Genomic DNA, 12,500 nt, shown 5'->3' with positions numbered 1-12,500 from the left:
TGCATAATGACTACACCACTGAAAAAGTTTGAAGAAAAACTGGAAAAATGAGAAACTACAAACTGGCACATTCTCTCCCTCTTAACACTGCTGTTGCCATGACTACAGTACTCCTCAAATTATATAAAAATAAATAAATAAATAAATGAAACTTGGGAGCCAGAAGATTATTATTTTTGTGAGAAGGGTGCTTCTGCTACTATGATTCCAAAAAGTCTATTACTCCTAAATAAATTATGAAAATGATGTAACTTCACAAAGCTGGTCATGTACCAGTGTCAGCCCTGATGGAGTCCAGCCACATTCCTACACTGTACTATAATTACACTCACACTGGCAGGTAAGGTATGTGTGGATAGTCCATACCTATAAATCATGGACAGATTAGGTTCCCTTTCGCATGCACACACAACTGGATGCTGTGGACAGCACTGTATTTGAGAGTGGTCTTGTGCACACCAACATTTTTACAATCCCACTCGGTTTGCGGAATACACTGTAGTTTGTCGGGGTTCTTACAGTGAAGCATACAACTCCACTATACAGAAACATTCCGTCATGGCCAAAAGGTCAGTCGCTTAGCAATCCAGACCATATTACTGCAATATACTCCGTAATCACACCCGCCGACCTGGGAACTGTGATCACTACAGTACATTAGGGCCGAACAGCACCCATCCCGGGTACACAGACCATGTATGCCACACAATACCTCTTTATAATCAATCAGTCGCGCCAAAATTAACTTTATACAAGCTAAACTGGATCTAGTGAGGTACCGTTAGGTTAACAGACGTTAGTAGAAATGTTACCATCAATACTTTCACACTAGGCTGGCATATCTCTCTAATTCACGCAATTTAGCCGGGTTACCAGGAATAAAAAAAATAAACCAATCTGGGCTGTAATGTGTTAGCAAAACTACAGTGCACAAAATCCTTTCAGCGAAGATAATACCATAAAAAAAATATTTAAAAAAAAACAAAAACTTTAACTTATGTAATATCATTTGTCATCAATTTGTCTAGTTTGATAGTCCTATTCCAGCATGCGTAAATTCATCACTACTATAGCGAACCGGCAGCAAGTTAACAACACTTAGCGAGACTAATGTAGCTAACTTAGTCGAACCTAAAAACAAAGTTACTAGGCTAACGTTTGCTCATCAGCTACCTAACTTTAGCTAACTTTAACCAATATCTTCCGACCACACTACTGTAGGTTATATAAAACTCCTCAAACGTAGTAGCTAGCTACGTGTTGCTAGGGAACTAGCCTAGCTAGCTAGCTGGCCTAAGCTAAGCTAAGCCTAAGGATTTAACTTTCATTTAGCTAGCGAGCTAGCTAACGTCAGTAACCAAGTCAAACAAATGAACAGTTCGTCTCGGCAAAGATCACCAACTTTAGCTAGCTATGAAGCTAACTTGTACTAGGTTACACAACTAATGTAAACTGGCAAACTGACAGCAGCACTAGTTATTTAGCTAGGCTAAGGAAAACATAGTTGGGAATGTTGCAACTTGTTAACAGATCGTGCGGAAGTCGGAGGGACGCATGAATAAAAATAAATAACCCAGCAGTGCTTGTTCCTCCAAGGGAAAGGCACAAAGAATTAAGAAAGTCTGAAAGTTACCGTAAAACTAAAGCCGGTATGTTACACAAAACAAGTCTCATTTTGACTGCAAGTAATTTACATTGTAAACATACTTTGTCCTGGTGGGAGGATGAGTACGTACACCAACGTTGTTAACGTTAGCTATAGCTACTATAACGTAATTAACGCTCCCTGCACTAGCTAGTTATCATAGGTAACGTTGGTTGTCTAGATAACGACCCAATTAACATAGTCTACACCCAGCTAACTTAGTTAGCCAGATATCTCAAGCAATTTGGGCAATTGCAGTTATTACTAATAGAACATGCTAAATAGTGGTCACACGCCATAAATTACTATACAGTACGCCGCATTCCTGTTTTGTAAAGGCAATGTGTTTTTCTGTTAATTTTCCACTGAACGTTAATGTTAAGTAAGTTAGCTAGTTCACCAATGCAGTTTCAGAGATGGAGTGTTAGCTAGTTTTAATGTAGCCTATTCTATTAATTCTGGTAATCGGTGCGTAATTATGATGTTAAATAGTTTGTATTTTCTCCTCTATCCTGCTCCAAGTTGAAATAACGAGTATGAATATTAATATGAATATGTAAAGTGATATAATGATTACCTGGTTCTGAACTCTCATCTTGACTTGATGCTCCTCCGTCAGCCATTTTGAATATTTAACCCGAATTCCCAGCCCTGCGATTGTGAACTACACACACGCTGCGAAACACTATACTGCTATTTCAGTTCATAAAAATGCAAAACATCTCTTAATTCACACTGGTTTGTGGTAAATTCGGTATTCATTCGATTTAAGTATTTTATATAAATAAATAAAAACTAAATAAATGAACCTTCGGATACGCAGGCTGTCTGGAGTTAATAGCTGGAGAAAGTGACAAATCTCAGAACGCAAAAATGAAACGTAAACTAATATAGGCATGACGCTAAATTTATGCCTTATTAGGTAGGTCTTCCGTTCCAGTGTTTTTTTCAATGGTGCGAAGTTTTGAATAATTGCGTAGGTAAATTAATTCATATTTAAATACATTTATTTAAAGAGCCTGATTGGACGTCAGACACATATCTTTTAAAAGTAGGCTAAATTAATCACGTTCATGGCAAACAATGCGACTCATTTGTGGCAGCTCTTTGAAAACGATTTATGCACGTTTTGATGGATCTAACATTAATTAGCTTTAAAAAAATTCATGTAGGATAATTGACTGATTTAAAGAGAAGAGTTTGCACCAGTGACTCCGTGTTTGCTGCGGACAAATTCATTAAATTAAGACCAAAAAAGAAAACACTCGTCTCGTCTGCAACAACCATAAATCCAGAATTCCCTGGAAAAACGTGTTTTTACTCTAAGCAATCTGTTGAACTTTTTGTGTCATGAACAGTTCAGCTGTGCCCTACTATTTCTTAAACCTTTTGCATTCATTCCTTGTTTTTAGGGCGCAATTTCCAATCACTATGGTAACAGGATATAGCGTTAAAACCCACGGTTCTAGCTGTATAACCTATTTAAGCATGCCACTGCTTTAGCGACAACAGACTTTTTTGTAACATGTGGGTGGTAAAACGCGTGTGGGTGGGGGACCTCACCGTCTCTGCATTTTGGAAATCCACATACTATATGTCAGTGTCCTTTTCAAGACAAGTGTCCTAACTTGGAGAAACGTTGATGGAATGTCCATTGCTTACTTAGAATTTCTCTGGAGGAATTATCATTGTTGTTGGTTTCAAAGAACCGGGTTCTCTGGGTTCCATGGACTGAATGTAGTTCAGGCAAATTCACAGGCTCTGTGATTTCTGACAGTGCTTGCTGTTAAAGTATGGTTGTGCCCAAACAGCTTAGAAGATGCAAAAGACTACTCTGGTGTAAAATCTAGCTATGACCAGCTTGAAATACCAGCTACCAGTTATTTCAAAACATAGCTTGAGCTGGTCTATCTGGTCAACCTGCTGCCAGCTGTTTCAAAACCTAGCTTGAGCTGTTTTTTTCAGGTAAGGCTTGTATTCAATACAACATTTTTCCTTAATTTTGACTTAAAAGTAAATTAATGTGTTACATTTCTTTCACAAACCAAGTTTGCCAAGGTTGTTTTAATAACTGTTGAACTTGGCAAACTGTGATTGTGAAGAAAAAAGATATAATCCTTGCTTTTAATTGTTTGACAAAGGGCAAAATGTTTAATGAAGGCATACCAGAACCCCTGTTTGAGCCTTGCCAAATCAACTTACCTTTCTCTCTCACCTGTACCATGATGGAAAGACCAACGCTGGCTCCAGACGGGAAAGTGTCATACTTCTCAAACAGGCTGAGAGTTTTTATTACACAAACTGCCAGAACCATTCAAAGCAATGGTCATCTTCATTTGAGATGTTGAGTTGTGTTTTTAAATGTATGGTACAAAAAGCTATTTCACAGATCATAATCTTTTGATTTTATTTTGAAAACATATTTGCGATAAATGTGTCTATTTTGCCTCTCTGATGCAGAGGGTGTGAAAATCAGTGCCCTGTGTTTGCACCACATATTAGGTTTGATATTGCTGTGTTTAATCTTTAAAATATAGGCCAATGGGAGGCGTTTACATATTTTCTTTAAACTTGACACTTGACACATAACAATCAAGTGGTACAATATAGCTAAGCTGAAGGCTTTTCTACATTTGAAACATGTACACACCCCATACTCACTTTCTGTATGCCCAGTGCTGAGAAAACATGTTTGTAGTAAAGATTTAAATAAAGTTGTGCTAGTGAAAATCATGGATTGTGGTAAAGCAGTTTCCTCTGAGAACCTGGAAGCCAAAGAATGAACAGAATAAACCATTCTGTTCTTGCTAAGTGTAATCCTGAATAGGGACAGCTTTTCACAGGGTAGTGCAGAATGCTCTCTCGAGGCGGGTAGTCCTAAGAGTCACTGTCTTTGAATGCCGCACGGCGCTTTGCCTCCTGCTGCCTTCTCCAGGCCCCGATGACGTCATCCTCATCCAGCTCCTCTTCCACCTGCACCTTGGACCGCTGGCGACAACGATTAATGAAGGACGAAACCTCTTCCTCCTCCTCCTCTTCCCGGCCTCCTCTCCTGGGCTCTGCATGGCTGTCCTGGTAACGGGAGAATGTCCTCCTCGCTGCATATCCCCTCTCCTCCTCTTCCTCCTCTTCCTCCTCAGAGGTGTAGCGCCTCGGCTCTCGGTAGCTCTGGGACCCCTTTAGGCCATTGGACAAGGGGTCTCTCGCCGGGGGAAACCTCCTGGAGCGGTACGGCACCTCGGAAGTAGGATCGTCTTCATCGCCACGGTAACTGCAGGAGGAGAAGTCCTCCTCTGCAGCTGCGGAGGAGGCACACTCCCCCGCGCTCTGGAGGGAGCCCTCTGACGCTCTCCTCCGGCTGGAGAAGCCGTACTCAGACTCGGAGGTCTCTTCTCCGGGCACTGCTCTGTCCGGCCGAGAGTACCGGGGCGGGGCGCTGATGTCACTGAGCCACTTGTCGATGCTGCTGGCCTTGTCCCTCTCTGCCTCAGAGCTGCCAAACCTCCTGGCGCTCGCTGCTGACGGTCTGTCCCACCTGTCGGCGGCGGGTTCGTGGGCGGAGATACGGGTCGGGTCACGGGCAGAGTCAGGGGCAAGGCCACGGGCAGAGATAGGGGTGAAGTCAGGGGTGGGGTCGCGAGCTGAGAAACGGCTGGGGCCATTGGTAGAGTCACGGGTGGAGTTGTGAGTGGGGTCACGGGGGGGGTGATAGGCAAGGTCGCGGGAGGAGATACGGGTGGGGTCACGGCCGGAGACTTGGGCGGGGTCAGGGCTGTACTCACTCCTGACCTTCGGCGTCGCTTCACTGTCACCCTCGGCCTCCTCGTCGCTCTCTGCTTCCTTCTTCTTCTTCTTGAACAGGGTGCTGCGCTTGTTGTCGGAGGCGATCTTCTGCAGCTCGTAGGAGGCCATCTTGCCCCTCATTTCCGACTTCATCTCCTTGTCCATGGAGTCCAGCTTGCGCAGGTCCACCTGGTCCTGGAAGAGGCTGCACAGGGGCACGCTGGTCTTGGTGATCTTTGCCCGACGGGACCCGTACCCTGAGTAGTTGGACGTACCCCCGCCAGAGAGCACAGACTCCCCCACACCCCGGGAGAGGCCGGTGGAGTATGACGCCCCGCTCAGCATGGAAGTCTTGTCATCCTCCATGGGCCGGCCGGGGAGGGTGGAGGGTGCCCCCAGGCTGAGCACCGAGCCGGCCCGGGATGGAGGCAGGCTGCCGGCAAGCAGCTCCCCCTGCTTCTGGATCAGCGTCTCCGTCACCACATTGGCGATCCAGTTCTGGATGCTCAACAGGTCCACGGCCTCGCTGCCCTGCCCAGGCAGAGGCACTATGGGAGTTGGCGGGGCCTGGGGAGGGGGCGGGGCCGTGGCAGAGCTTCGGGTGCTCCGGGCGCGAGAGGCGATGGAGCGGCCGCTGCGTGAGCTGATCACCGATGCGGAGTCGTCGGGCCCGGGGCTTTGGCCGGAGGCCAGCTGGAAGAAGGCGGAGAGCGGGATGGTGCTGCCGCTGACCGCGCTCTCCGTCTCCCAGCCGCACGAGGACTGGCTCTCCTCCAGCGTCCGCCGCGAGCGCTCCAGCACCTCCTCTCGCCGCTGCCTCCTCCTGGCCACCGCCGGGTCCTGCGCCCGGCTCAGCTCCACCACCGCGTCCTTGTCCTCCCCGCCCAGCTTCTTCTGCTGCCGCAGCTTCCAGCTCTGATAGGCCGTCAGGTTCACGTCCTCCAGTGCCGGCGTCTTGGCCTCCTGGGCCTCCCCCTCCTCGCCCTCCCCTCGCTCCGCCTCCGCGTCCTTCTTATTCCAGCCGAACTGGATCCTCTTCACGCGCCACCGCTCCAGCGGCGTGAGCGAGTCTTTGTTCCTCTTGCAGAAGTTGTAGAGCGAACCGGCCTCCGAAAGCACGCTCTCCACATCGTCCTCCCCGCCGGCCCCTTTCCCGCTCTCGCTTTCGTCATCCTCCTGGCCCCGCCCCTTGTAGCGGGCCGCCGCCTGCTCCTCGATCTCCTTCAGCCGCTGTTTCCAAATGTCGGCGCAGCTGCTGCTGTCCGTGGTGACAGAGGAGACGGACTCGGCGTAGTTGCGGCGTATGCCGTCAGCAACGGCTCGCACATCAGCGCTCGTCACACTCTCCAGGTCGTCTGGCAAGGGCCGCCTTCTTCCTCCCGGCAGTGACTCCTCATCGTCATCCTCACACATCAGCTGTGCCTGCCACCAGTCTTCGTTCTGGTACTTCTCGTTCCGCTGCTGCCACTCCTTCACCATGCGTCCCACGTCCTCCTCATCCTCCCCTTCCTCCGCCGCTCTCTCCCCGGGGAGCGAGGGGACCCGCCCGGCCCTGCTCGTCACGCAGGTGCTGGCCACACTCGCGCCGTCCTGCTCCTCCGCCAGGATGGAGTGCACCTGGGCTCCCACGAGGCTGCCCGGGCGGCGGGGCGCCAGGGCGTCGATGACGGAGCTCTGGCTGAGCGTGTCGCTGCGCTCCTCGTCGTCCCGGTCCTCCAGCAGAGCCTCGTTCAGGTCACGCAGCTGCTTCAGGAAGGCCTCGTTCGGGCACACCGCCCGCTTCTTGCGCAGTGCCAGCAGGGCCTCCAGGATGGTCATGTGGTGGAAGATCATCAGGTAGGCAGCGACCAGCGCCGCCGATCGACTGACACCCATCACTGAGTCCACCAGCACCTTCCCTGCAGGGGGCGATAGAGAGACATCCATCAGCCTGCGGGGAGCACACACTGCAGAGCACCTTCATCGGCCACACTTCCAATAACGGCACATAACAGTTTGTTATTACGGTGTTTTTGTTGTTTAGCTGAAACTTTTATCCAAAGCAACTTACAGTTGGTTAGACTATGCCCAACAGCTGTGCAGATCCTATCATGGCTACACTGGGGCTTGAGCCACCAACCTTCCCGGTCCTAGTCATGTACATTAACCACTAGGCTACAGGCTACATTAGTTCATATCAATACATTAATTGGTATTAAGGTAGTTGCTGAAATTAATGAATGGATGTACAAATGCTTGAAATTAACTTTTCATTTGTTAATTTAAGGATTAACTAACATATTAGTGACATTAATATTTATACATGAGCAAACCATATGGTGCAAATATGTACATTAATTAATGTCAATTCATATAACCTCATTGTAAAGTGTTACAACTTTGTTTGAATAACAGAAGCAAATTAACATCACAGATCAGTAATGGAAGCATGAGTGATGCACATATGAATTACAGAAACATATGAGCATCACAGCTCGGTTTTAGGAACCAACAAATATCAGAGATCACTTACATTCATACGGTGGCTGTCGCAAACAACTCGCCTGTTACTCAGCGCTAAATAAACCCTTGATGACACTTGTGCCCCTGGGTGGCAGTGTGGTGTAGTTGTGGCAGTGGGGCTGTAACTCTGGTTCCAGATTCACAACCCCACTGCCTTGAGGGATGTATTTAAACTGAATAGCTTTTTGCAAACCTTGCGAATATAAAGATTGTCTGTAAAACATGCTCAATTCTATCTATTCTCATATGATTCAATATGAGCATGTCTATCAAGCTAGTCATCGCTGCATCTCACCATAGCCCATGAGGTCAGTTTGGAAAATGCTGTAATCGATGTAATAATATTCATTTCATAATATCTTACTAATGCATGTGTTACAAAGCTGATTCATAAGTCTTGCCTGGTTATCAGGGTGATGTTGTGATGGTGTTAGGGGTGACTTTGAGATGGTGTTTGGGTTGATATTGAGATTGTGTTTGGCTTGATGTTGAGATGATGTTTGGGTTGACGTTGAGATGGTGTTTGAGTTGATGTTGAGATGGTGTTAGAGGTGATGTTGAGCTGGTGTTTGGGTTGATGTTGAGATGTTGTTTGGGGTTGATATTGAGATGGTGTTTGGGTTGATATTGAGATGGTGTTTGGGTTGATATTGAGATGGTGTTTGGGGTGATGTTGAGGGGGTGTTAGAGGTGATGTTGAGGGGGTGTTAGAGGTGATGTTGAGGGGTGTTAAGGGGTGTTAAGGGTGATGTTGAGATTGTGTTTGGGTTGAAGTTGAGATGGTGTTTGGCCTGTAGAAGAATCAGAGAACCTTTTGTTCACCAGTTGTGCTCTCACACCAGTAAAGGGACCATAGACATGAACCCCCCCCCCACCACCACCAGAAATACCCCCCATTCTCCTGGCCTGTCTGTCCCTGCCTCTCACCTTTCTGGCTCAGCAGTGCCTCATCCAGGAACTCAGCGGACGATCGCAGGAACGGCGATATGTCAGCGCTCGCGAAGTCGTCCACCTCAATGCCGTGGTATTGGATGTTCATGCCGGCGTAGAAGTCTGTTCCAGTGTACACGCCCGTTCCATGGGCCGCGTTCAGGACGTGGGTGATACCCATGCGCTTCAGACGCGACTTATTCACTGCGACTGTCCTGCAACATACCCAATCGGAGATCAGCACAAGTCAGAGATCAGCACAAGTCAGCACAAGTCACAATCATAAGCCAAGGTAGCCGCAATTCACGCGGCCAATCACAGTTCAACACAAAACTCTACAACACACAGCCAGCAGCATTCAAATCACTCACACAGCCAATCAGAATTCAACACCACTCTGCTCTACACCAGTCGCAGCGAGTCGGAGCCCAGCATGAACACAGTCAATTCAAATTCAAGACGTCTGCTCTGAAACACCCGGCCAGTCATCCAATCCAGCTGCCACACAGACACCTGATCGCCATGAAAACTCACTTCTCTGCGATGAAGATGTTGGGCCACACCTCATCGACGGCATTGAAAGGTGCCTCCACGCGGTCCTTTAGCAGGGCCCGCTGAAGGTCCAGCACACAGGGCGTGTTATAGGGGCTGGTTTCGTCCACCATGTCCTTCACACGGTTGTACAGATCCTCCACCATCATCTGCTCGTCCGGGTCCACCTCTGTACTCTCCTCTGAATCTGATCTCGGAAAAACACTGAGCGTTAAACAACACAGACTGGGCGACTGCGACTGAACTCTTAAGAGTTGTTAAGACTACGGTTTGCTGAATGCACTGAATTTATAGTTTATAGACGATGTCTGATCAGCCAAAAGATATCACTGCATTCCATTATCGCTCTAGCTCTATTTTGAATGCTGTCACTCATAAAAAGTATAAACGTAAGAACTCATCGCTGAAGTGGGAGTCCCTTGCAAGCTCAAGACATAGAAGCCATTTGATGACACAGGGGTTGGATCTATAACCACTGAACACACAGGTATCCTCCTCCATTTTGTTAGGGTTTGGAGTGAAAATCTACAGGATGGTAGATCTCCAGGAACTCGGTTGCCCTCTGGTGTGCTGGGTTGGTGATTTATGATTGAGATGTGACTGGCTTTATAGATTTGCTTTTATTTAGTAATCGATCGCTGATCGGTTCCTCACCCATATCACTGTTCTGCTTGGTGGTCAGCAGGGACAGATTCAGGGGGTCCATGAAGATGCTCTCAGTGTCCGCTCCTGAAATGATGGAGAACCTACAAAGGAACATCGTCAAGCCGCGGTGAGTCAGCAAATTTACTTTCAATGGCCCAGCAAAGCTATCAATATCAATGGGTATGAGAAATAAATAAACACTCCTCAGAATAAGTACCTGCTAATCTATTAATCAGCATGGTGTCATTTTAAGTATTAATGGCACACCTGGGAGATGGTGCAATTTCTTAATGATCACCCTAGAATGTGTACATTTTAAAAACATTAAATGGACCAGTGCACCATGGCATACCCTTAATAAGCATGCGAGCAAATGTGAATGCTGGGAAGCAGTCTGAAATCAGGCCGTGTCACTCTAACCTGCTGGGGGAGGAGCATCGCAGGTGATTGGATGAGGTTGACTTGACACTGATGATGTCATCGTCAGGAACCACGTGATCCGCCTCGTTCTCCAGGTCACTGTGAGTGGCCATCGCACCTCTCTGGCTGTGGGCTGCTGCTGAAGCACACACACATGTACATAAACACACAGAGAACCCTCTCTGTAGGAGGAGAAGCACACACACACGTACATAAACACACAGAGAACCCTCTCTGTAGGAGGAGAAGCACACACACATGTACATAAACACACAGAGAACCCTCTCTGTAGGAGGAGAAGCACACACACATGTACATAAACACACAGAGAACCCTCTCTATAGGAGGAGAAGCACACACACATGTACATAAACACACAGAGAACCCTCTCTATGGGAGGAGAAGCACACACACATGTACATAAACACACAGAGAACCCTCTCTATAGGAGGAGAAGCACACACACATGTACATAAACACACAGAGAACCCTCTCTATGGGAGGAGAAGCACACACACATGTACATAAACACACAGAGAACCCTCTCTATGGGAGGAGAAGCACACACACATGTACATAAACACACAGAGAACCCTCTCTATGGGAGGAGAAGCACACACACATGTACATAAACACACAGAGAACCCTCTCTATAGGAGGAGAAGCACACACACATGTACATAAACACACAGAGAACCCTCTCTATGGGAGGAGAAGCACACACACATGTACATAAACACACAGAGAACCCTCTCTATTGGAGGAGAAGCACACACACATGTACATAAACACACAGAGAACCCTCTCTATAGGAGGAGAAGCACACACACATGTACATAAACACACAGAGAACCCTCTCTATGGGAGGAGAAGCACACACACATGTACATAAACACACAGAGAACCCTCTCTGTAGGAGGAGAAGCCTCTCTATTGGAGGAGAAGCACACACACATGTACATAAACACACAGAGAACCCTCTCTATAGGAGGAGAACCCTCTCTATAGGAGGAGAAGCACACACACATGTACATAAACACACAGAGAACCCTCTCTATAGGAGGAGAAGCACACACACATGTACATAAACACACAGAGAAGCCTCTCTATAGGAGGAGAAGCACACACACATGTACATAAACACACAGAGAACCCTCTCTGTAGGAGGAGAAGCACACACACATGTACATAAACACACAGAGAACCCTCTCTATAGGAGGAGAAGCACACACACATGTACATAAACACACAGAGAACCCTCTCTGTAGGAGGAGAAGCACACACACATGTACATAAACACACAGAGAACCCTCTCTGTAGGAGGAGAAGCACACACACATGTACATAAACACACAGAGAACCCTCTCTATAGGAGGAGAAGCACACACACATGTACATAAACACACAGAGAACCCTCTCTGTAGGAGGAGAAGCACACACACATGTACATAAACACACAGAGAACCCTCTCTATAGGAGGAGAAGCACACACACATGTACATAAACACACAGAGAACCCTCTCTCTAGGAGGAGAAGCACACACACATGTACATAAACACACAGAGAACCCTCTCTATAGGAGGAGAAGCACACACACATGTACATAAACACACAGAGAACCCTCTCTGTAGGAGGAGAAGCACACACACATGTACATAAACACACAGAGAACCCTCTCTATAGGAGGAGAAGCACACACACATGTACATAAACACACAGAGAACCCTCTCTATAGGAGGAGAAGCACACACACATGTACATAAACACACAGAGAACCCTCTCTGTAGGAGGAGAAGCACACACACATGTACATAAACACACAGAGAACCCTCTCTGTAGGAGGAGAAGCACACACACATGTACATAAACACACAGAGAACCCTCTCTATAGGAGGAGAAGCACACACACATGTACATAAACACACAGAGAACCCTCTCTGTAGGAGGAGAAGCACACACACATGTACATAAACACACAGAGAACCCTCTCTATAGGAGGAGAAGCACACACACATGTACATA

The 12,500-nt window shown here is 47.2% G+C and overlaps 2 protein-coding genes across 7 annotated transcripts in view; both read right to left on the bottom strand.

The window, feature by feature from the left end:
• Positions 1-3,986, bottom strand: part of LOC133125317 (POU domain, class 2, transcription factor 1-like) — a 17,943-nt gene extending 13,957 nt beyond the window's left edge. For 2 of the 5 annotated variants that reach the window (XM_061237141.1, XM_061237142.1), the window contains exon 1: positions 3,848-3,986. In XM_061237141.1, coding sequence (XP_061093125.1) covers positions 3,848-3,959 — 112 coding nt within the window. In that variant the 5' untranslated portion in view covers positions 3,960-3,986. Of the gene's footprint in view, positions 1-1,633; positions 1,667-1,707; positions 1,825-2,222; positions 2,475-3,847 lie in introns of those variants that run through there. The other 3 variants (XM_061237143.1, XM_061237144.1, XM_061237145.1) reach the window with 3 other exon arrangements.
• A 49-nt stretch (positions 3,987-4,035) lies between these two features.
• dusp27 (dual specificity phosphatase 27) overlaps positions 4,036-12,500 on the bottom strand; it is a 10,943-nt gene continuing 2,478 nt past the window's right edge. Inside the window, exons 2-6 of one of the 2 annotated variants that reach the window (XM_061237139.1) lie at positions 10,478-10,613; positions 10,067-10,158; positions 9,395-9,599; positions 8,858-9,075; positions 4,036-7,326 (exon numbers count right to left, since the gene is read on the bottom strand). In XM_061237139.1, coding sequence (XP_061093123.1) covers positions 4,523-7,326; positions 8,858-9,075; positions 9,395-9,599; positions 10,067-10,158; positions 10,478-10,590 — 3,432 coding nt within the window. In that variant the 5' untranslated portion in view covers positions 10,591-10,613 and the 3' untranslated portion in view covers positions 4,036-4,522. Of the gene's footprint in view, positions 7,327-8,857; positions 9,076-9,394; positions 9,600-10,066; positions 10,159-10,477; positions 10,617-12,500 lie in introns of both variants that reach the window. The other variant, XM_061237138.1, reaches the window with a different exon arrangement.

Source organism: Conger conger, chromosome 3 (genome assembly GCF_963514075.1).
Source record: "Conger conger chromosome 3, fConCon1.1, whole genome shotgun sequence".
Lineage (NCBI taxonomy): Eukaryota > Metazoa > Chordata > Actinopteri > Anguilliformes > Congridae > Conger > Conger conger.
This window is presented reverse-complemented; position numbering and strand designations above follow the sequence as displayed.